The sequence below is a fragment of the Poromitra crassiceps genome, assembly GCF_964638095.1.
Source record: "Poromitra crassiceps genome assembly, contig: HAP1_SCAFFOLD_600, whole genome shotgun sequence".
Classification (NCBI taxonomy): Eukaryota; Metazoa; Chordata; class Actinopteri; order Beryciformes; family Melamphaidae; genus Poromitra; species Poromitra crassiceps.
The window spans coordinates 12-21,234 of record NW_028151808.1 but is presented as its reverse complement, the minus strand read 5'-3'; the positions used below and the strand labels follow the sequence as shown (position 1 = coordinate 21,234).

The window sequence follows — 21,223 nt, the reverse complement described above, 5'->3', positions numbered from 1 at the left end:
TACACACTTGGTCTGACCCCCCGGAAACCCCCTCCAGAAACTACCAAGTGGTACACTCCGCATTTGGGGAGTTCCGGTTTTTGAGCGCACGCAGGGCAGTACAGAGAGACGTGGATTCACATGCAGCCGACCGGTGACAAACAATTCATTCGTGAAAAGTAATAAATATACATTTAATTGCCCAGATATGTCTCTTGTCTTTTTATTTTCACTGAGATGTTTTGTGTAAATGAGTCGCTATGTATGATTAACTCTACCGTAACTGCTATCATGTGATGCAACATCAGAGAATGAAGGGGAGAGACAGCCGCAGTGATACACGGACAACTTCTCAGTAATCACTTTAGCCTTCGTGTCATTATAAGTTGCGGTCTTGCTTTTTGGTGTTTCAAGAGTAAATATCTCCACTCCACGGACATGTTGAGTTACAGCAGCCAGTCTGCTGTATGCTAGTGCGCTGCAAGCTGTGGACAAGTCCGCCTCCGCAATCACATCGGCTACTGTCAGCAACGCAACATAAGCACAAATAATTAAATTGAGCTCTCTGTGCATGTTTGTTGTGTTGAAGCTAAGCACTAAATGAGTGAGTACAGTAGTGGGGTGTCTCTCTCATTTGAGAGAACCTGCATTTCACTCAGTAGGCTACCCCTAAAGTGAGAGTTTATCAAGCAACATGACGAGTTAATTTGCTTTTGACATTGCACGTCCTGCGATGTGACTATCGCGCATGCGCACATTGCGATGACGATGTGTAAACGATATATCGTGCAGCCCTAGTGCAAGTTGGCCAATCAGGAACGCCACTAGCACTGCACTAACAAAACAATAATGGCCGCCTCCTTGCCTGATCGTCTCGAGGAGTAATGTCAGCGTTTGTCTAGTTTAAACAGCCATAAAGTGCAGTTATTACAGAAATAGACTCAATAACAACAACTAAACAAGTACAGGAGAATCGCCGCAACCGCAGAGTTTCTCGGCGGAAAATATGTTTTTGACATTCTCCCGAGTGGATTTGGGTTTGACTGGATCCGACGCTGATTGGCTGAAGGAGTTGTCTGTCAAGGCAAGTACACCCGCCCACTGCGATACACTGGGAGAAAGCTTGGGGCCAGACGGTCTCACAGAACGAAATGAAATGTGAGTTTACGTGACCGGCTGGTTTACCAGGCTAATAACTAACCATATTGACCATCAGAGCAGTGTGTTTACATGACCGGCTGGTTTACCAGGCTAATAACTAACCATATTGACCATCAGAGCAGTGTGTTTACATGACCAGCTGGTTTACCAGGCTAATAACTAACCATATTGACCATCAGAGCAGTTTGTTTACGTGACCAGCTGGTTTACCAGGCTAATAACTAACCATATTGACCATCAGAGCAGTGTGTTTACGTGACCGGCTGGTTTACCAGGCTAATAACTAACCATATTGACCATCAGAGCAGTGTGTTTACATGACCGGCTGGTTTACCAGGCTAATAACTAACCATATTGACCATCAGAGCAGTTTGTTTACGTGACCGGCTGGTTTACCAGGCTAATAACTAACCATATTGACCATCAGAGCAGTGTGTTTACGTGACCAGCTGGTTTACCAGGCTAATAACTAACCATATTGACCATCAGAGCAGTGTGTTTACGTGACCAGCTGGTTTACCAGGCTAATAACTAACCATATTGACCATCAGAGCAGTGTGTTTACATGACCGGCTGGTTTACCAGGCTAATAACTAACCATATTGACCATCAGAGCAGTTTGTTTACATGACCAGCTGGTTTACCAGGCTAATAACTAACCATATTGACCATCAGAGCAGTGTGTTTACGTGACCAGCTGGTTTACCAGGCTAATAACTAACCATATTGACCATCAGAGCAGTGTGTTTACATGACCAGCTGGTTTACCAGGCTAATAACTAACCATATTGACCATCAGAGCAGTGTGTTTACGTGACCGGCTGGTTTACCAGGCTAATAACTAACCATATTCTGCCTAGCACTGTGTAAAGTGCTTTCTTCTGCCTAGCACTGTGTAAAGTGCTTTCTTCTGCCTAGCACTGTGTAAAGTGCTTTCTTCTGCCTAGCACTGTGTAAAGTGCTTTCTTCTGCCTAGCAGCACTGTGTAAAGTGCTTTCTTCTGCCTAGCAGCACTGTGTAAAGTGCTTTCTTCTGCCTAGCACTGTGTAAAGTGCTTTCTTCTGCCTAGCACTGTGTAAAGAGCTTTCTTCTGCCTAGCACTGTGTAAAGTGCTTTCTTCTGCCTAGCACTGTGTAAAGTGCTTTCTTCTGCCTAGCAGCACTGTGTAAAGTGCTTTCTTCTGCCTAGCACTGTGTAAAGTGCTTTCTTCTGCCTAGCACTGTGTAAAGTGCTTTCTTCTGCCTAGCACTGTGTAAAGTGCTTTCTTCTGAGTCTCCAGAGTGAGTATTCTTTGCTGGGCAGAGCACTTGGTGAGTAGAACCCCCCCGCCCCCAATTCACGTGAAAGCTTATTTAAAAGACAAGTTCACAACATTTAGAAGCCCATCTCCTATTCTTAATTACACAGTGCTTTCCTGTGTGTACCTGTGTGAAAGAAAAAGAAACTGCTTCCCTCAAATTTGCATGCACCCTTTTGTTTCCGAAGCTATAGTAAGAATAAGTCCCAGAACCCTTTGAAATGTATTCCCATGCTATTTTGGAGGAAATGTGGGCCGATAACAACATGCACTTGCACAACTAAGAAATGTACGAGAAGAAAAACAGAGGTGAAAACACCTTGGATGCTGTCAATGTCATTAATGTTCATTAGGATAGGCTTCTAAAAAGTCTTGAACCCAACCTTCGGAGGTACGACTCCACCGACACAGCTGCCATTGGAAATCAGTGAGGCTTTACTAGCCTCCGTTGTGAAAGGACAGCATGGAAAAGTCCATTAAAAGCGACCCTGTTGTTAGCTGGGCTGCGGAATGCAAGCCGGGGTCTCCAGTCTGTGTAGACTGTGTTTAAAAGAAGAGCCGCTCCTATGCTCGGCTGCATGCACACCGTGTCATTATATCTACTAGCAGACATCAAATTACTGGCTTGGGTCTGCGGGGGCAACGACTGCAGGTGGGGACCAACGAAGAAGAGACCAAACATAAAAATGGGGGATGGAGAGACAGACACAGAGAGAGAGAGAGAGAGAGAGAGAGAGAGAGAGAGAGAGATATGGGGGGCAAAGGGACAGAGAAAAAGACAGAGCGAGGGGGGGGGAGGGGGAGATCAGCTGGTCTCTCCTCATAGGGACTCTTACCTGTAATCATATTGAGCGATGGGGATGACTGTTTGAAGAAGGGGTTTCCCCCCGCTGACAATGTTTATTAAACCCTGCATGCAATTTCCTCATAAACCATGGTGTGAAAACTAATCCACCTCACAATGTATATTTGTAGCAACTCTGGACTCCCGTGGTTTCACCTCAGTCTGTTATTAACTTGTAGAGGTTAGGGATGTTCATTTAGAAAAATTTCCATAATCGAAAATCGGGGAAAATTAACGATCAATTATCGATTATTGATCATATTAATAATAATATTTTTTTAACTCATTGAGTGCCAAGGACGAGTATGTTCGTCAATTCGTTTAGTAACGTAGAGTGCCAAGGACGAGTATGTTCGTCAATTGCGTTTTTTGACGGTGGGACGTGGATCAAAGCCAGATCCATCTCCTGTGAAAGTATGGTGGATGTTGAATGTGTAAAAGCTATTTTAGGGACCCATTAGGTGGCGACAGTGCTCTCCAGATTAGAGAAAGGCGAGGAAAAAAGAGAGAAGAAGTCATGTGGAAACGGAAATCGCATCGATATGCATGAAGCATAACGTTAGCTGTGCCTGTGAACAGCAGTCAATCTGCTGCCACAATTGAGCCCCTCCGTCTCCGCTGCGATAGCCCCTCCATATGATTTAGTTGCCGACACCAGCGTCTTTCTGAAAAGTTAGATTATTCTCAGCTGGGAGCCGGCGACAGGCTGTGAAAAAGCGGGGTGCAGCGCACTTTTCAGTGCAGAGTAAACGCAGAGCAAACGCACTCGCAGCAGAGCCCCAGAGACAGGAGGGGGGGAGGAGGGGGGTGGGGCACGCAGGGCACTACAGCATACAACCATTGACAGTAAACACAGACCCAGGCAGCAGGCTCGATGCAGAGACAGGCAAACAAGCTAGAATATCTGATGCCCACCAGCAGTAAATCAAGACCAGCAAGAAGGTGTAGGGTCTGCGCACGCAGGGGCCAGCGCTGCTGGTTGCAGCTAAAAAATATTATTTGGCCAAACAAAATTCCTTTGTTTTCACTGTTTTATTGAAGGAAATTATTTTTGAGGTGTCATTACATCAGAAGATATTAGCTTCAGAGTCAATGATGTGCTTGAAATGCTTCCTTTCACAAAAGGCTGAATATCTCAGATTCTAAATTGAAACATGTGTTTTTGCTGAAATCAACCTATCTTCTCCGGCTGATAACTAAAGAACGGAAAATGATATCAATAAACTTTTTTTTGCAGATGATAGAAGAGAGTCTCATCGTTCTTTGTGCGTGTTCGGTGTTTACATAGTAATATCACACAATATTCTGTGGGCCTCGAGAAATCACTGAAAACCCTCTGAAACTCTGGCACTGGGAGCGTCCGTTCTCCAAAAGTGGCTGGCACTCAATGAGTTAATATATATATATATATATATATATATATATATATATATATATATATATATATATATATATATATATATTTTTTTTTACAAAATGAATGCCAATGGCAGAAAATACGAAAGACAACGTGTTCTCCTCAATTAACTCTTTATTTCAATGTGTCTCCTCTACAACACTCTGCTGTCCCCGGCGCATGCCGGTGTGAATTCCCCATGTTTAAAACAGTTTTGTTGGCACAAAGGCCCGTGCCCAGCCAGAAAACTAGAGACTATATGAAGCTCCACCTCACGTTAGTCGGCTGTGCAATGGAGTGGGGCGAGGAGGAACGAATTCCACCCAAACCTAGTCCGAAAAAATATTATTATATATATATTTTTTTAATAATAACAAAATCGATAAGAATTCCACATGATCGATTCCATTCCTTAACACATTGAGTGCCACAGCGCTTCAGTAAAATTGTCTGGAGCCTGTGCCAGATTCACTTCCATTCAGTTGAAAACAGCTATAGAATCTTTTCTATTAGGGCTATATTGACAGGGCTGGACTCTAATGAAACATTGGACACTCCTGCTTCTTTCAAAGAAGAAATTTTGTTTCTAGACAGTTCCATTATGAAATGACAGCCTCTGAAAGAAGAGCACTTTCAAGGGTTTTCTGCTTTTTTTTTTTTTACTTTTCAAGATAAAGTCACTTTTATGAATACTTTTTGCACTCTAATTTCAAGCACATTCACTGACTCTGGCTGGTGTTTTCTGATGTGGTGGCGTGGTGTGGTTCTGTGCAGCCTGCGTGCCGCACCCCCCTCTCCCCCCCCCCCCCCCCTGAGCTGCGGGCTCCTCCCCACACGCACACAGTCTGTTTTCGCTTCCTCCGTTTTTGCCCCGGGTGGATCCCAGCGCAACAAGGAAATGGCAAACGGGAGTTACGGGACTGAAGGAAAAGGTTTGGCCGTTCGGCTTCGGGTGCTGCCTTTCTGGCAGGGAATCGTGTGGAGAAACTATATGCAGACAGATAGACAGAAGCAGAAGAGCTCAGTTGTGGGTGCGGATGCAGCCAACTGTCAGCTGCAGACAGAGCAATCAATATGGCTCTGGCTGCAGCATGCATCGGTTTCCCCTTTGATCACGGCTTTTTCCGCTTTCTCCTGCACAAAGTAAAGGATCTGAGGTGGGTGGCGCAGCTCCCGTGTAGATGTTTAAGGTGGCGCCGTGTGATCCCTTGAAGGGATTCATGCTCACTGGCTGGGTACGACCTTAAACAGCAGAATTATGGAATAATATGAATTATGATTTTAGGACGTCCACAGACGTCCTTGGCACTCCTCGTTACTTTTTTTAGGACGTGCACAGACGTCCTTGGCACTCAATGTGTTAACGATCAATTATCGATTTTCGATAACTGATGAACATCCCTAGTAGAGGTACTGTAGTACCAACAAATAAAACACTAAATATGTTACGTTTAGGGATGCAGGTAGCCGGCACTACTTTCCAAACATGGCCGCCGACCTCTTTTCCTTCCAAAAAGACAGATTATGTGCATTTTGGATTAATATTTCATCGTGTGGTGAGTACCCGAAGCACAACATGTATTTTGGTGCCGTGAGATGTGTGTTTTGGCAGATTTTTAACAGCTGTACCATTAGCCTCCATTCTATGGCGATAAACTTCCAAAACTTCGAAAAAAGTGGTGTATCCCTTTTACCTAATTAATAAGGATACTGGCTTTTAACTGGATTCACCTCATTAGTGTACTTCATGGAAAGGCTAAGTGTCCCTTCTATTTGAACATTCAGGGTACGTCTGTTAGCCTGACAGGAAAGTGGTACGAGTTAAAAGTGTTGGGGCAGGAACTTGACCAGCTGAGGGAGCAGGGTGGTTAACAACCAACACCACCTATACTGCCTCAAGGTGAAAAGTTCAATACTAATTGATAAACAGATCGATGGAATATAGAGAGCTAAAGTCCCTCCCCTTCTGGTCAGGCCCTATGCGCACCAGTGTCTTACAAATATATGAATGGTGGTGAACGGAGAGATACGTCACTTGTTTTGATCCCATTTTCCACAAGCCACATATCTTCTGAACATTCTGACACTAAAATAGCATTTTTCAGACAGACGGATTAGGAGAAATTTTAATTTGCTCGAGACCTGTCTCTGTCTCAGCAACAACATCTTGAGATTTGGCAACAGGAGCTCATGTTAGCAGGGAGCGATTAGCTAAAGCTACATGTCTGCCAGAGAATTGCAATATATATATATTTTTTTACTGTTTTTACAAAATACACATGAACCCTGAGTAGCCATATTGAGCCGATGTTCGGAAATGTTGCACTATTTGGGAAATATCACAATTTTGAACATTTTCTTTTAGAGACAGCAGCAGGCTCAGTTCTAAAGCCAGAGTGAAGTTTCTGGTATCCTATGAAACTAGACGACCTAATGAATCGATTTGTACCAACCATGTCATGCTAGCTTGTCAGGAAGATAGCTAAATAACACTCCAAATGTAGGCTACATTTTGGCGAGGGGAAAAAAAACATTTACAAAGGGGTCCTCTTTTTCACAGCCTAATGGTGGCAGGTGTGTGTGTGTGTCTGTTTTGAACCAGCTAGTAGCCTTATATTGTCATTTAGCCTTTCTGCTGCTATAGAGAGCCGCAGGGATGATGTATTTTTGTAGTCAGAACACGGAAGTCCCGAACTTCCTGGTTCTTCACTGTTTCTGTCTATGGGATTTTTGAATGGGTTTTTGCCGCGATGCTTCAAATAAGGTCTCTGGGCAACGCAAGATTAATCAAACGCGAACCAGAGTTCCGTCGGATAATCTTCACACATGAGGACCACTTTCATTAGTTTTGTAGCGTAAATGCGAGCCCTAGAAGTAAAATGCTCGAGCTAAGCTAATCCAGAACTACACACTGTCGCATAGGCTTCCACGTCACGTCACCACTCAACCTGGACTGTTGTTGATGTGTGCACTGATTACCCCGGGCTGAACGGGCTGAACCAGGTGAGGGAAGAGAATTTCCGTGTTCGTCCTTTGAGTGGTGACGTTATTGATGTATATATCCCCATCGACATAACAGTGTAGTCTCATTTAGCCGTTTGCTAGCTAGCCGTCCTTTTAACGGCAGGTAAAAGCTTCAAAACTCATAAAAGTGGTCCTCGTGTGTGAAGATGATATTACTAAACACTGGTTCGCGTTTGATTAAGCCAGCGTTGCTCAGAGAGATTATTAGAAGCATCGCGCCAAAAACCCATTCAAAACTCCCATAGGCGAAAACTGTGAAGAACCAGGGCTGTTAGCATCGATGATTTCCGGACTCGTTACTGCAGCTCTCTATTGCACAGGCTAAAAACTAACCATATTGACCATCAGAGCAGTGTGTTTACATGACCAGCTGGTTTACCAGGCTAATAACTAACCATATTGACCATCGGAGCAGTGTGTTTACATGACCAGCTGGTTTACCAGGCTAATAACTAACCATATTGACCATCAGAGCAGTGTGTTTACGTGACCGGCTGGTTTACCAGGCTAATAACTAACCATATTGACCATCAGAGCAGTGTGTTTACATGACCAGCTGGTTTACCAGGCTAATAACTAACCATATTGACCATCAGAGCAGTGTGTTTACGTGACCGGCTGGTTTACCAGGCTAATAACTAACCATATTGACCATCAGAGCAGTGTGTTTACGTGACCGGCTGGTTTACCAGGCTAATAACTAACCATATTGACCATCAGAGCAGTTTGTTTACGTGACCGGCTGGTTTACCAGGCTAATAACTAACCATATTGACCATCAGAGCAGTGTGTTTACGTGACCGGCTGGTTTACCAGGCTAATAACTAACCATATTGACCATCAGAGCAGTGTGTTTACATGACCGGCTGGTTTACCAGGCTAATAACTAACCATAATGATCAACAGAGCAGTGTGTTTACGTGACCGGCTGGTTTACCAGGCTAATAACTAACCATATTGACCATCAGAGCAGTGTGTTTACATGACCGGCTGGTTTACCAGGCTAATAACTAACCATATTGACCATCAGAGCAGTGTGTTTACATGACCGGCTGGTTTACCAGGCTAATAACTAACCATATTGACCATCAGAGCAGTGTGTTTACATGACCGGCTGGTTTACCAGGCTAATAACTAACCATATTGACCATCAGAGCAGTGTGTTTACGTGACCGGCTGGTTTACCAGGCTAATAACTAACCATATTGACCATCAGAGCAGTGTGTTTACGTGACCAGCTGGTTTACCAGGCTAATAACTAACCATATTGACCATCAGAGCAGTTTGCACAGGTATGTCAATCTGGCAGAAAGACAATGTGGAAAGTAATGAGATAGGATCATGAGAGATTGAATGAAGGGTGAGTGTGTATTTAATGAAGGGTGAGTGTGTATTCCTCACAAGAGAACTGTGCGCAGCAGGCAGCTCCGAGCGCTGGTCTCTGGCCAGAGGAGGCGGAGTTGGAGGCCTGGTTGGCGTTGCAGTAGACAGCCAGCTCCATCATCACATTCCGAAGCTTCTCCATGTCCACTACACGACAACACAGAGCAACCATAAGAGGAGAACATGGGAAAGTGATCACTGCGACGTTGTGTCTTTTTGAGAGACACAGAGAGAATTAAGCGAGTGTTCTGACCCTGGCTCGAGCTCAGGACGTAGAAGAGGGAAGGACTAATGACGGCTGCAATCCAAGGCTGGAAGGTCTCGTGGTGAGGCAGCTCCACTGTCTTCCAGTCCACTGGGAAAGAAGCTGCTGAAATCAAATAACAACAAATCATTTAAAATCAGGCTTCAGATACAACTGGGCTCAGGAAAATGATCACTCACCAACCCATTTATTTTCAGTTTTATATTAATACTTAAGACAAACAACCATAAAATTTAAACAACAGTAACATGACAGCCACGACAGCAATAACAAGGACAAGAAAAACAAACAAAAAACAAGACAAAAAATAAAATAAAAAGTTACCAGACATATTACTAATTGAATTTGCGGTATGTTTCAGAATGTTACAATCTCAGGTATACAGAACGGAGGTGGTTACATGAGTTGTGACATTACAAGGTGGTTATTTATCTTTTCAGATAATCAACAAATGGACCCCATATTTTCAAGAATTTATTTGGCCCTTTAGATTTATAATAACTAGAGATGGGATAGTTAACGCCATTAACGGCTGCGTTAACGCGAGACTCTTAACGCGCGATAAAAAAAAATATCGCCGTTAATCTATTTAATCTATTTTTTATTTATTTTTAACCTTTATTTATACAGGGGGAGTCTCACTGAGAGCAATGCTCTCTTTTTCAGGAGCGCCCTGTTCACATTCACACACATTCATACCTGGAAGCTGTCCAGTACAACCACAGTCTGATCTGCTGGCCACTGAGCAGCTCCACTGTATTATTATTATTATATATATTATTATTCTCAAAGTTGTCTGGTAGCAGGGTCCACTTATATTGAGCAGGCCATGATGATTATCACTTTAGAATGGAACAGGTATGTAAGCGCGGACATTTATGTCTGCCTCCCCCATCCTGGCTGCTGTGGGGGGGCGTGAACAACCGAATAAACAGAAACCTGTTCACAAGGACTTACTTCTAGTCATTATTTATGTTGCACACACATATTTTGAATGGCTTCGACAGACTTCAAATGACCCATTTTAATCTAGATTAATCTAGATTAATGACCAGGATTAATCTAGATTAAAAAAAATTATCTATTCCCATCTCTAATAATAACGTATTCTCTCCATCTGTATATTTATGATCATTTCGTTAAGCCATTTCTGAAAACAGGGGGGTGCAGGGGACTTCCAGTTTGTCAAAATCATTTTTTTGGCAGCCACCATGCCCAGCATCAGTGCTGCTTGTTCTTCTACTGGGTAGCTTAAAGCGGCTTCTGAACAACCAAAAAGTGCTAACTCTGGATCAGGAAGAATGTCTTTTTCATAGACCCAGGAAAACCACTGAAATATTTTGTGCCAGAACTCATTTAAATGCGGGCAGAACCAAAAAAGATGTGATAAGGAGCCCTCTGCACCCTTGCATCTGTCACATACTGGAGACACTGATGGCATGAGTCTCATCTTTAAGACTTCCTAGCTTACCTGCTGATGGTGTTGCCACAGTCGGCTCTTCAACTGGAGCATCCTTGGCGCTGTCTCCTGTCCGATTAGATGGTGGGACCTGCTCCTTTTCCATCATTTTCTCTGGGTTCTTCACGTTGGAGACAGTGCTGTCACGGCTCTCTTTGGGAGCGGCAGCAGGCGGCTGCTCGGTCTCTCCGGGAGCTTTGGCCAGGTGCTCCGTGATGAGGGCAGCTGAAAACAGGAAATGTGTTGCATGTTTGAAATGAGATTCATGTGCCAAACTATAATGATAAGGACTGATGTCTGTTTGGTTTGGTGTCCTCAAGCAGTGGGTCAGTAGGTAGTCTCACCGGGAAACATGGCACAGCAGGGTTCTCCCACTTTAGGCTGGAATGGTGGGGCATCTGCCTCACAGTGCTGCTTCAGTTCAGCCCCCAGCTCCATCAAAATCTGATCCTCTGATAGACACACACAAGGTACAATCACAGAGTTATTTATGCACGATAATCAGCATCAAGGCAGCACTATTAAAAAAGGTTATTATTAGGTGTTATGTAGACTCAGCCCTCAGTCTTAATCCGTTTCACTCCTGTAAGACTGAGAATATTACTATTTAAATCTTTGCATAACGTTAGGTGGCGCTGTTGGAAGCCTTGCATCGGAGAACCAATCATGAGTGTTGTGGGCGGGCCTGCTTTCTGGGCGCAGTGACGCTCATGCAGAACCAGTGTCTCGCAAAACATCGCCGCGTTTGCGGAGAAACATATTAATCACTTAGAAACAAACATAACCTGTTAATAGGACGTGTTTCATCCGGCCCCGGCGGCTAGAGGTCTTTTCCCCAGCGATAAGCCAGACTCCCGAGGCTAACGTTACAGAGCCTGCTGATGACTCACAGTAGCAAGCGGACCACTTCCGGGTAGGAAACATTATTGTAAAATAAACAACAGCTATAAATTTTGTTTGGAGCATATCAGCTTCATGCTCTGTGTTAGGACTATGATAAATGGCATTGCCGCTACCAAATAAAATTCTAATAATAAATGTAGGCGTGTCTGCTGCCGGCCGTTCTCGCCGGGCTCGGACAGACAGTTTCTGACAGTGAAATTCCCAGACGTTTGGTGGCGCAGCTCACCAAACGTCTGGGAGCCGAGACTAGGTGTTATGTAGACATCTAGATGAACTGATAATCCTATCAGTTGCTACAGCAAAACAGCTTATACACTAATGTTTCCAAGTTACTTCAGTCAGTTGAGGAGAGCAGAGTGGAGGTGGTAGTAGCAGTGGGGAAAACAATTAAAATAAATGAAAAGTCAAAGTGTCATTTGATCAAGTTAAAATGATCTATATATTACACAACAACATTTCTAGGACTTGATCAGATGAACACACAGTGCAAACAGAAAATAAATAAATAATAATAAAATAATAAAGCATAAAGAACCTGATCCAACATTGTAATATTGGAACAAGTACTCTGTGGTACTCAAGACTAGCTAATATTTAACTTAAATTTGATACTATTCATATTACTGCCAACAGAAACCTGGTGTATGTAGGCTGAGGGCACAACTGTACCTTTAGGATTTTGGATGCGGCAGTAAAAGGATCCAGGACTCTCCACGACACTGACCAGCAGCGCCACTGTCTGGCCATCACAGGGAAGCTCAGTACAGGACCACGCCAGGGCCTCACTTACTTGTCCAGGCACTGCAGAGGGCATTTCATGTGTCAACAGACAAAATGCATTTCATACAGGTCTAATCATGTGCTCAACTTGGACTGGATGTGCTTCATTATTTAGCAGTTTCAGGTGCTGGAACTAAGTACAGTGTTAGTAATTATGAATCTATGGGGGGAAATATCAGTTAAAAGCAGTGGCAAAGACAGCTGTAAATATGATTTACAAATATGAATGGCAGAAATGTTGGACATTGCAGTGAACATTTCATGCAAACAGGGTGGCCTAAGGTTAGAATGTCAAGCCTTGGTGAGGTGCCCTTGTGTAAGAAACCAAATCCGATATATACTGTATATCAGTGTTGTAGTACTCAGGACTCCAGGCCAATTTTCAGGACTCGTGACTCGATTTGGACTTGAGGCACTCATGACTCGGACTCGAGCCTTCATGCATTTACACACGGAAGTTGGGAGACAAGGACTTTTTAATTGATAAAGAGTTTTTTTTGTTTTGTTAGATTTGTAATAAAGTCCCGCAATTCGCGCAACGCGACTCAATTAAGCATTCAGATGGGAGCGAGCGGCCGAGATGAAATATCCCAACTCGAGCGAAATTACGCTGGCATCAGTCGCTCGCTGTTCAATGCTGATTGGCTGCCGTGTGAGAGTGAGTCAAGGATCACACTGGCTTGGAACAAACCGCTGGTTTATTGTGTGGCAACAAACCGCATTGACAGCTGATTGACAGGTATAGAGCTGTACTACCGGTATAGAGCTCGCGTTAGGAGCACGCTGATAGGTGTAGCTTGTAAACAACTACGGTGGCTCGTAGTGGACAAACATCATGACATTGCGTAACGTTATAGCCCCCAGATGTCCGTCAATTCTTGTGCCTGTTGACGAGCGATTTAAACACAGCGACAGAGCGATTCCAAAGGGTTGAATCGAGCAACAGAGAGAAAAATAAATATCTGGGTGTGAACACAGCTTAAAGGAGGATTTACCCCCTAGATATGTATTAGAACAGTGATTTGAAAATACCTATGGAAAAAACCAAGAAATGACATATACTCTTGTCTATACTAGACTCTTTGGCTGTGTTCAAGTCAAGATTTTTTTTCGGAAATCGATGCCATTACAGTTTGCCTACTGCCTCAAAAATAATTTATTTGAGAGGGGCAATATCTTTATAAATATCAACAACTAGCCAACGCTGGTGGCCTGTATGGAAACAGAAAATCTGAAAATGGTTGAAAGTTATATCAATTTGGTAATTCAGTGGCGAACTAGAAATTTAATTATTTTTCTGCATGTATCTCTATGGCAGAGTGTCAAACTACGTTACGAGAGCAAAGTGACATGGGCTCGTTACAGCAGCACACCGCACAATAGGAGAAACCCCCCGCTCTGGGGTAACACAATGCGAGATTTCTCCACGTCATTCCCTCGTACAACTAGCGATAAACCGTGCAATGAAATCCGTTTTTAATTTGCGTTTTGGGGCTTTTCGTGATTCTTGTTAAAAGTTACTGCAGCGCAGGGCAGTGTCAGACCTCCATGTGAAGAGCTCGGCCCGCGCGTCCCCGCTGCCTGAGCACACAGCAGCTCGTGCTCGCGCTCTAAAAGGCAGGGTGCCTACGAGCTGCTGCCTGGCTGGCAGAAAGGGCTCCAGACTCGGTGTGATAATCCTCTAACAGCATTTGAGCTTATTCAGGTAAGATATTTATAATGTAATGACACATTCAGCGATAAACTGTCTACAATGAAGACATATGTCAAATATGACAACGTGGTGTTCAGTATTTTAAGAGCACAGGAGCTACTTGCTTGATCAAACGGTCAAACCCAATCCGCGCAGCAAAACACACACGAGTCAACGTGGAGGAGCACACACACACACAGACACACCGAGAGAGCCCAGCTGCTGCTGCGCGCGCCCCCGGAGCTTGGAGCTAGTGCATGAGGTTTACAGTACGACTCTCTCCCGCCCGCTCCCGCCTGCCTGGGCTGGAGACAGCTGCTTCCAACTCGGACTGATAATATATACATCATCATTCGAGCTTATCCAGGTAAGATATTACCGTAAATTCCGGACTATAAGCCGCGGCTTTTCCCCCGTTTTTTGGCCTTTTTTGGCCCCTGCGGCTTATATAACGGTGCGTCTTATCTATGGATTTTTTCAGCAAACGGCCACTCGGGAACCTCCAAAATCTATGGATGTTGGTATGAGGCAGAACGAGAGCAAGACAGACATTACGAGAGCGAGACCCTGATTGGATGATGTTGCAAAAAATGTGTCTCGCGACCTGATTGGAGCACTGTGCCACTACGCTCTCTCAGCCACTACGGTAAAACACCCTCCCTCCTCCCTCGCTCCGGGGGGAAAAAGGCAGCGATTGAGCCAGAAAGACAGTCTGAATGAAATTGAATGTAACATTCCCAATTCTATGTATTACATTCTAAAAAACTAACAGCAACATTTTGGAAGGCTAAGCCACACAACTAGCTCGTTGTAATCTAACATCATGCTTCAAAAGATGGAGAACTGGCTGTGTTACGACGATGGCGGCGAGAAGAAGAAGGAAAGAAGGAAATCGAGTAGCAGCACGTAACCTTGGCATCAGGGTGTTGACACAGAGAGCAGACGGCCGAGGTGCCGTTCAGATCCGACTGAAGGCTCAAGTTTGCCAGTGGATCCTGACAGCGTGGAGGAGTGTCAAAACATCCACGATCAACAACGGGTTCCGAAAGGCTGGACTGCTGCGTGATGAAGAGGAGGACGCCGCCAGCTGAGGGCCTTCAGAGGCTGTTCGATTCCGACAGTGACGAAGAGGAGTTCGTTGGTTTTGAGAGCGACAACGAAGGAGAGAGGAGAGTGGCTGACGAAGCCACCCTGAGCCTGTTCGTTTCCGACACTGAAGATGAGGACTTTGGTGGTTTTAGTACGCAGGAAGAAGACGAAGATGAGGATTAATGACTTGACTTTTCTGGTTACAGCCGTGTACTGCACCTTAGCCTAAAAGATGAAGACGAGGATTAATGACTTTTCTGGTAGGCTGATTACCGTATATTTTAAGCAGCCGTGTTACTGCAACTTTAGGCTTACGCGCTTACTGTCGTGTTACAGGCACTTTATTTTGCACTTTAAAAAAAACACATTTAATTTAGCCATTGATATTGCCTCGTCAAGCGCTGTAAGCTTTGTTTTTTGTTATGGTACTACTGTAGGCTATAATGTAGATCAGTGGTTTTCAACCTTTTTCATGCCAAGGACCCCTAAATTTACACAGCACAGTACATGTTCTGTAGCTACTATTGCACTAAATGGTAACACTTGAATACGTTATGCAAATATGCAACTTGTTTTGTTGAAATGTTAATAAATGGGAGCTTCCCCAAACAGCCATCTCTTTTCCGACAATCCCCTCTGTGCACGAACCCTTACATATGGTAATTAAACATCAAAACACCCGCGGCTTATAGACCGGTGCGGCTTATATAAGAAAAAAATAGTCAACTTTGAAGGTGCGGCTTATAGACCGGTGCGCCTTATAGTCCGGAATTTACGGTAATAAAGTAGTGACACATTCAGCGGGAAACTAACTATAATTAAGACATGTGCCAACTTTGACAACGTTTGGTCCAGTATTTTAAGAGCAAACTTCAATAGGAATAGGCTTTGAGTTCTGAGGAGCCGAAAGGGTACAGGGGGGGTAGGGGAGTAATTGTCTTGAAATCCCATAGTCTTTGGGGACAACCTGACGTCAGGTTGTACCAAATATCCCATTCATTTGAGAAGAAAAAAAAAAGCAGTGTTCGACCTTTAGAGGGCGCTTATGCCAGATATGCTGCTGAAAAATGATACAAATGGTCAAATGGCAACAGTTTGGTGTCAAATGTGGAAATTCTGACCAGAATTCTTCACACATCACCCCCAAAGTCATATATATTGGTTAAAAGCTGAAAAAAAGTGTTTTGGAGGTAAGTTCTCCTTTAACTCATTGAGTGCCAGCCACTTTTGGAGAACGGACGCTCCCAGTGCCAGAGTTTCAGAGCGTTTTCAGTGATTTCTCGAGGCCCACAGAATATTGTGTGATATTACTCTGTAAACACTGAACACACACAAAGAACGATGAGACTCTATTCTATCATCTGCAAAAAAAAGTTTATTGATCCCATTTTCCGTTCTTTAGTTATGAGCCGGAGAAGATAGCTTGATTCATCCAAAAACAGTAATTTTTTCCTAGAAGCTGAGATAATTGGCCTTTTGTGAAATTAAACATTTCAAGCACATCACTGACTCTGAAGCTAATCTTTTCTAATGTAGTCACACCTCAAAAATAATTTCCTTCAATAAAACAGTTTAGGCCAGGGAATTTTGTTTGGCAGAATAATATTTTTAGCTGCAACCATATATATATGGTTATTTTAGCTGGCCCCTGCGTGCGTTGCTGGTTGCAGCTTCTTGCTGCTGGTGGGCATCGGATATTCTGGCTTGCGTTTGCCAACCCTGTCCTGCTGCCTGGGTCTGTCTGGGTGTTGTGTGGCTGTGTGCTGCTCTCCCCCCCCCCCCCCCCCCCCCCCGCCCCGCCTCGCCTCGCCTCGCCTCAACTGCACACTCCTCCCTGTATGGGAGGTGGCTCTCTGCTGAGTTTGCTCTGACTGCACTGTGAAGGGTGCGCGGCGACATCCAGCTTTTTCCGCGTGTGTTTGTCACCGGCTACTACTGTATGCTTCCAGTTGAGAATAATAACGATGATCATGCGAATGGGCTGTCGCAGCAGTGGAGGACCTCAATTGTGGGAGCAGATTGGCTGCTGCCTGTTGCAGGCACATCTAACGTTAAAACGCTTCATGCATATCGATGCATACGGATGCGATGTGATTTCCGTTTCCTCAATGACTTATTCTCTGTTTTTCTCTGCCTTTCTGTTAACCTGGAGAGCACTGTCGCCACCTAAGGGTTCTGTAAAATAGGTTATAGACCTCCAATAGCTATAATATTTGTACAGGAGAGGCAGAAGGCTTTGATCGACGCCCCACCGTCAAAAAACGCAATTGACGAACATGTCCGTCCTTGGCACTCTACGTTACTAATTGAAATGACGAACATGTCCGTCCATGGCATTCAATGAGTTAAGCAGAAAGTCAGTTTGGCATGTTTACCCTGTGCTTCTCCAGTAGCAGCAGCAGGTGGCTGCTGGTCGCTGTCAGTGGCGGGCGAGGCGTAGCCGGCAGAGAGAAGAAGCTCGGCCACATTAGCCTGAGGGTCACTGCCCTCATCCAGCATGGCCACCAAAGCCTTGTCCTCACGCCCTCCCAGGATCTCCACGCGCAGAATGCGGTTGGAAACCCTCCCCTGCAGAGCCAGCAGGCACTCCTCTGACCAGGACTCCCCAACTGGCTGCACACCTGGAAAGGGCCCCACGGAGGGGACAGAGGGGGAATCACTGTGAGCACGTGTGAGACAGAGTGTGAGTGTTTGAAACACACACACACACACGCGCACACAGAGCACACAGAAAGGGTCTTTTGCTGTTACAATCTATAGCTCCAATGATCTCATAAAGGGAGACTCAAACGTAAACAGTTTCCACCATCTGAGTATATTAAGTAGGGTTGCACGGTATACCGGTATTAGTATGGTACCGCGGTTCCCTGCCGTTAAAAAGGATACTATACCACGTTAATTTAGTACCGATACTTAAAAAAATGTCATGGGTTGCGTCAGTGTGCGACCGTGGTGTTTGTTAGCGGAGGAGAGAGACACAGCGGCATTACAGTTGAGAGCCTGTCTCCCACCTCACGTGAAGGCAACACAGCCTTGCCTTGAACCAATGGTGACTCGTGAAAAGTGAAAAAAAGCTCATCTCTGACTCTGTCTGCTTCATGTGGGGGCGTGTCGACTTTCCTCTCTTCCCTCTCTGCTCGCTCTCTGGCCACAGTCGTTCCGTCCTCACTACAGCACCCCGACACACAGGACAGACGCAGCGAAAATGGCAGCGGCTTCTTCTAGTCTTGCAAGCCGACCAACGCTTGTAGAAAAAGCAGATGCACGAAGCGAAATATGGAAATATTTTGCTTACGTTGCCGACAGCGAAGGCAAGCCCGTGGACACATCCAAACCAGTGTGTAAAAGGTGCTTCAACGTGACGCAAGCGAAAGGATCAAACACATCGAACCTGGCTAAACATCTTGCCGACAGGCACCCCGACCTGTTCAAAGAGTTTAAAGACCGACAGGTTAGCGAACGTGAACGATAAACATACATGCCCTCAAATAAGTCCAACGAGTATTGTGTGACAAGCGAACTTGTTTCACTGAAAAAGTTCGCTTGTCACAATAGCCTACTCGTTTACAGTGAAACACGAGGCAATGTGCTGGAGCACAGATCTCTGCCAAGGAGAAAGTCATGACATGTAACGTTTAGGGGAGGGGACATCAGATGACTGCATACCATGTACAATATTTAATAACACTATGGTCCTCAATGCCAGTGTTATTAAAGCTTTTACATGGTAAGCAGTCATCTGATCTCACCTATCCTAATATTTACAATAATCCCAATTATTAATGATATACGAATTCATTGTAAAAAACACCTAGCCTACACGTATGGGGGGGGGGGGGGGGGGCTGGGAATACACCACATAATAAGCCTACATTTATGTGTGAAAATAATATATATTACTAGATTAACCATAAATCAGGCACTTCATGTTAATGAAGCTTAGGAGCTGCAAGTACAGAGTACTTTTTTTGGATAAAACAAATAGCTATAATAGTGTAGCAGCTGTGTGAAAATATATTTTATTTATATTATTTATAAGTTTAAACGGTTGACATTCCTTTAAAATATGTTTACAGGAGAGATTATGTTAATTTTACACTAGATAATAAAAGTTCTAGCATGTTCAGCGCCACACGTGGTGGCAGTACTACCAGCATGTAGTAAAATGACTACATGGCTGTGCATTACCTTGTTAAATCAATAAAATAAGTTTTAAGTTCCATGTTTTGTCCCCTCTATTTATTCCAATACTTTTCCTGATGTTTTAGTTTTTTGCCGTGGTATCGTTTCAGTATCGGTATCGAGATACTTAGGCAGGTATCGGTATCGAACTCATAATTTTGGTATCGTGACATCCCTAATATTAAGTCAGTTTTAATCAACTTAGGCAGGAGTTTAAAGCAGATACAGTAATGCAAGGAAAGCTAAAGTTCAGACGTTCAGGAGAAAATGATACTACAGTACTCTCCAATACAACCTCTAACCATTAAATTATACTACAGTACTGTCCAATACAACCTCTAACCATTACATTATACTACACTACTGTCCAATACAACCTCTAACCATTGAAAGGACATTGAAAGGACAGTAATGGGGATATTACCTGCAAGAGCACAGGGGAAGGTCTGCATGGGCAGGGCCAGCAGCGGGCCACTCAGGGGCCGTAGGCGACTGAGCTCCACCTCCTCAGAGTTTCCAAAATCAATGTAGCCGACACAAACACGTTCCTCTGAGGAATAGGCCAGCACTTTAGCTCTGTACCACTGGTTGTCCTCTGGAAGAAATACACAGGTCAGAGGTCAGCATAGATTCATGAAGCAGGTCTGCTGTAAGCCTCTAGTGCAGTGCTTCACAACCAAGTAGTGTCGCCTGACATTTCCAATTTTATTTATTTTTTGCACCACAACACACGTTAGAGGATTAGGGCCAGACGTGAAAAGTGTATTTGAGTTCTGCGTTTGAGTCAGAATTGTGAGTGACACAGCTCGGCTGCTGCGTGGCCTCGCCTGCTCTACTGGCATTGCTCAACTTTGCATCACTGATGACATCACTCAGAATCCCTTTTATTGTCACAATATACAAATTACATTAAAGAGGAATTTGTCTTAGTGTTTGAATGCAGTGTAAGTGCCATCTCAATGTTCAGAGATAAAGAAGTAAGAAAAATGATTAAAGGACAACAAAAGTTGTCGGCCCGAGCCCGTCGGGCTTGGTCGGGTCTCATCGGGCTCAGACTGAACCTCAGAATTCTAAGCTGTGTATGTGCATGTGTGTGTGTGTGTGTGTGTGTGTGTGTGTGCGTGTGTGTGTGTGTGTGTGCATGTGTGTGTGTGTGTGTGTGTGTGTGTGTGTGTGTGTGTGTGTGTGTGTGTGTGTGTGTGCATGTGTAGCATGGCAGAGAAGGAGAATACAAAGAGTATCAATCTAGTTTACTGGAAGGACAGTTTCCTTTTTCTTTTCTTTTTTTGCACAGCCCGAGCCCGACCCGACCAATTATCATAAATTGTCAGCCCCGCCCAAGCCCGTCAGGCTGGGTCGGTTCCCGTCGAGCTCGGGCTGAAAAGGAGAACTCTAGAGTGGGGTGAATTTCTCCCTCGCACCGGTGCTACGGTAAAAGCGGTGACCTCGGGCATGTTTGGCCGGAAAGGGAAACCAAATCATTATGGGGTTCATAGTTGAGTGCAACACCGGCCAGTATCCGCCATCAAAGATATTTATTCGGTTCAGGAGGACCTGTGAAGATGACTTCATTTACAAAAATAAGTTTTTCTCAGCTTTTTGGGGACAGACAGATGTTTTCAGTGAACACTACCTAGTGAACACTACCAGTGAACACTACCTACATTCAAGTGTCAATAACTAAAGAACGGATGAAGGTAGAATCAAACTTTTTTTCTTTGAAAGTAGATGATCCCTTCTTTCTTTTAAGATATTCAGTGTTTGCAAA

At 44.4% G+C, this 21,223-nt stretch overlaps 1 protein-coding gene across 1 annotated transcript in view; it reads right to left on the bottom strand.

The window, feature by feature from the left end:
* Positions 1-20,050, bottom strand: part of LOC310771402 (tudor domain-containing protein 1-like) — a gene marked incomplete at both ends in the record, with an annotated part of 43,618 nt that extends 23,568 nt beyond the window's left edge. The window contains 7 exons of the mRNA XM_083664024.1: positions 9,103-9,231; positions 9,338-9,454; positions 10,821-11,033; positions 11,153-11,260; positions 12,381-12,512; positions 17,649-17,894; positions 19,880-20,050. Coding sequence (XP_083520150.1) covers positions 9,103-9,231; positions 9,338-9,454; positions 10,821-11,033; positions 11,153-11,260; positions 12,381-12,512; positions 17,649-17,894; positions 19,880-20,050 — 1,116 coding nt within the window. The remainder of the gene's footprint in view (positions 1-9,102; positions 9,232-9,337; positions 9,455-10,820; positions 11,034-11,152; positions 11,261-12,380; positions 12,513-17,648; positions 17,895-19,879) is intronic.
* Between the last annotated feature and the right edge of the window lie 1,173 nt (positions 20,051-21,223).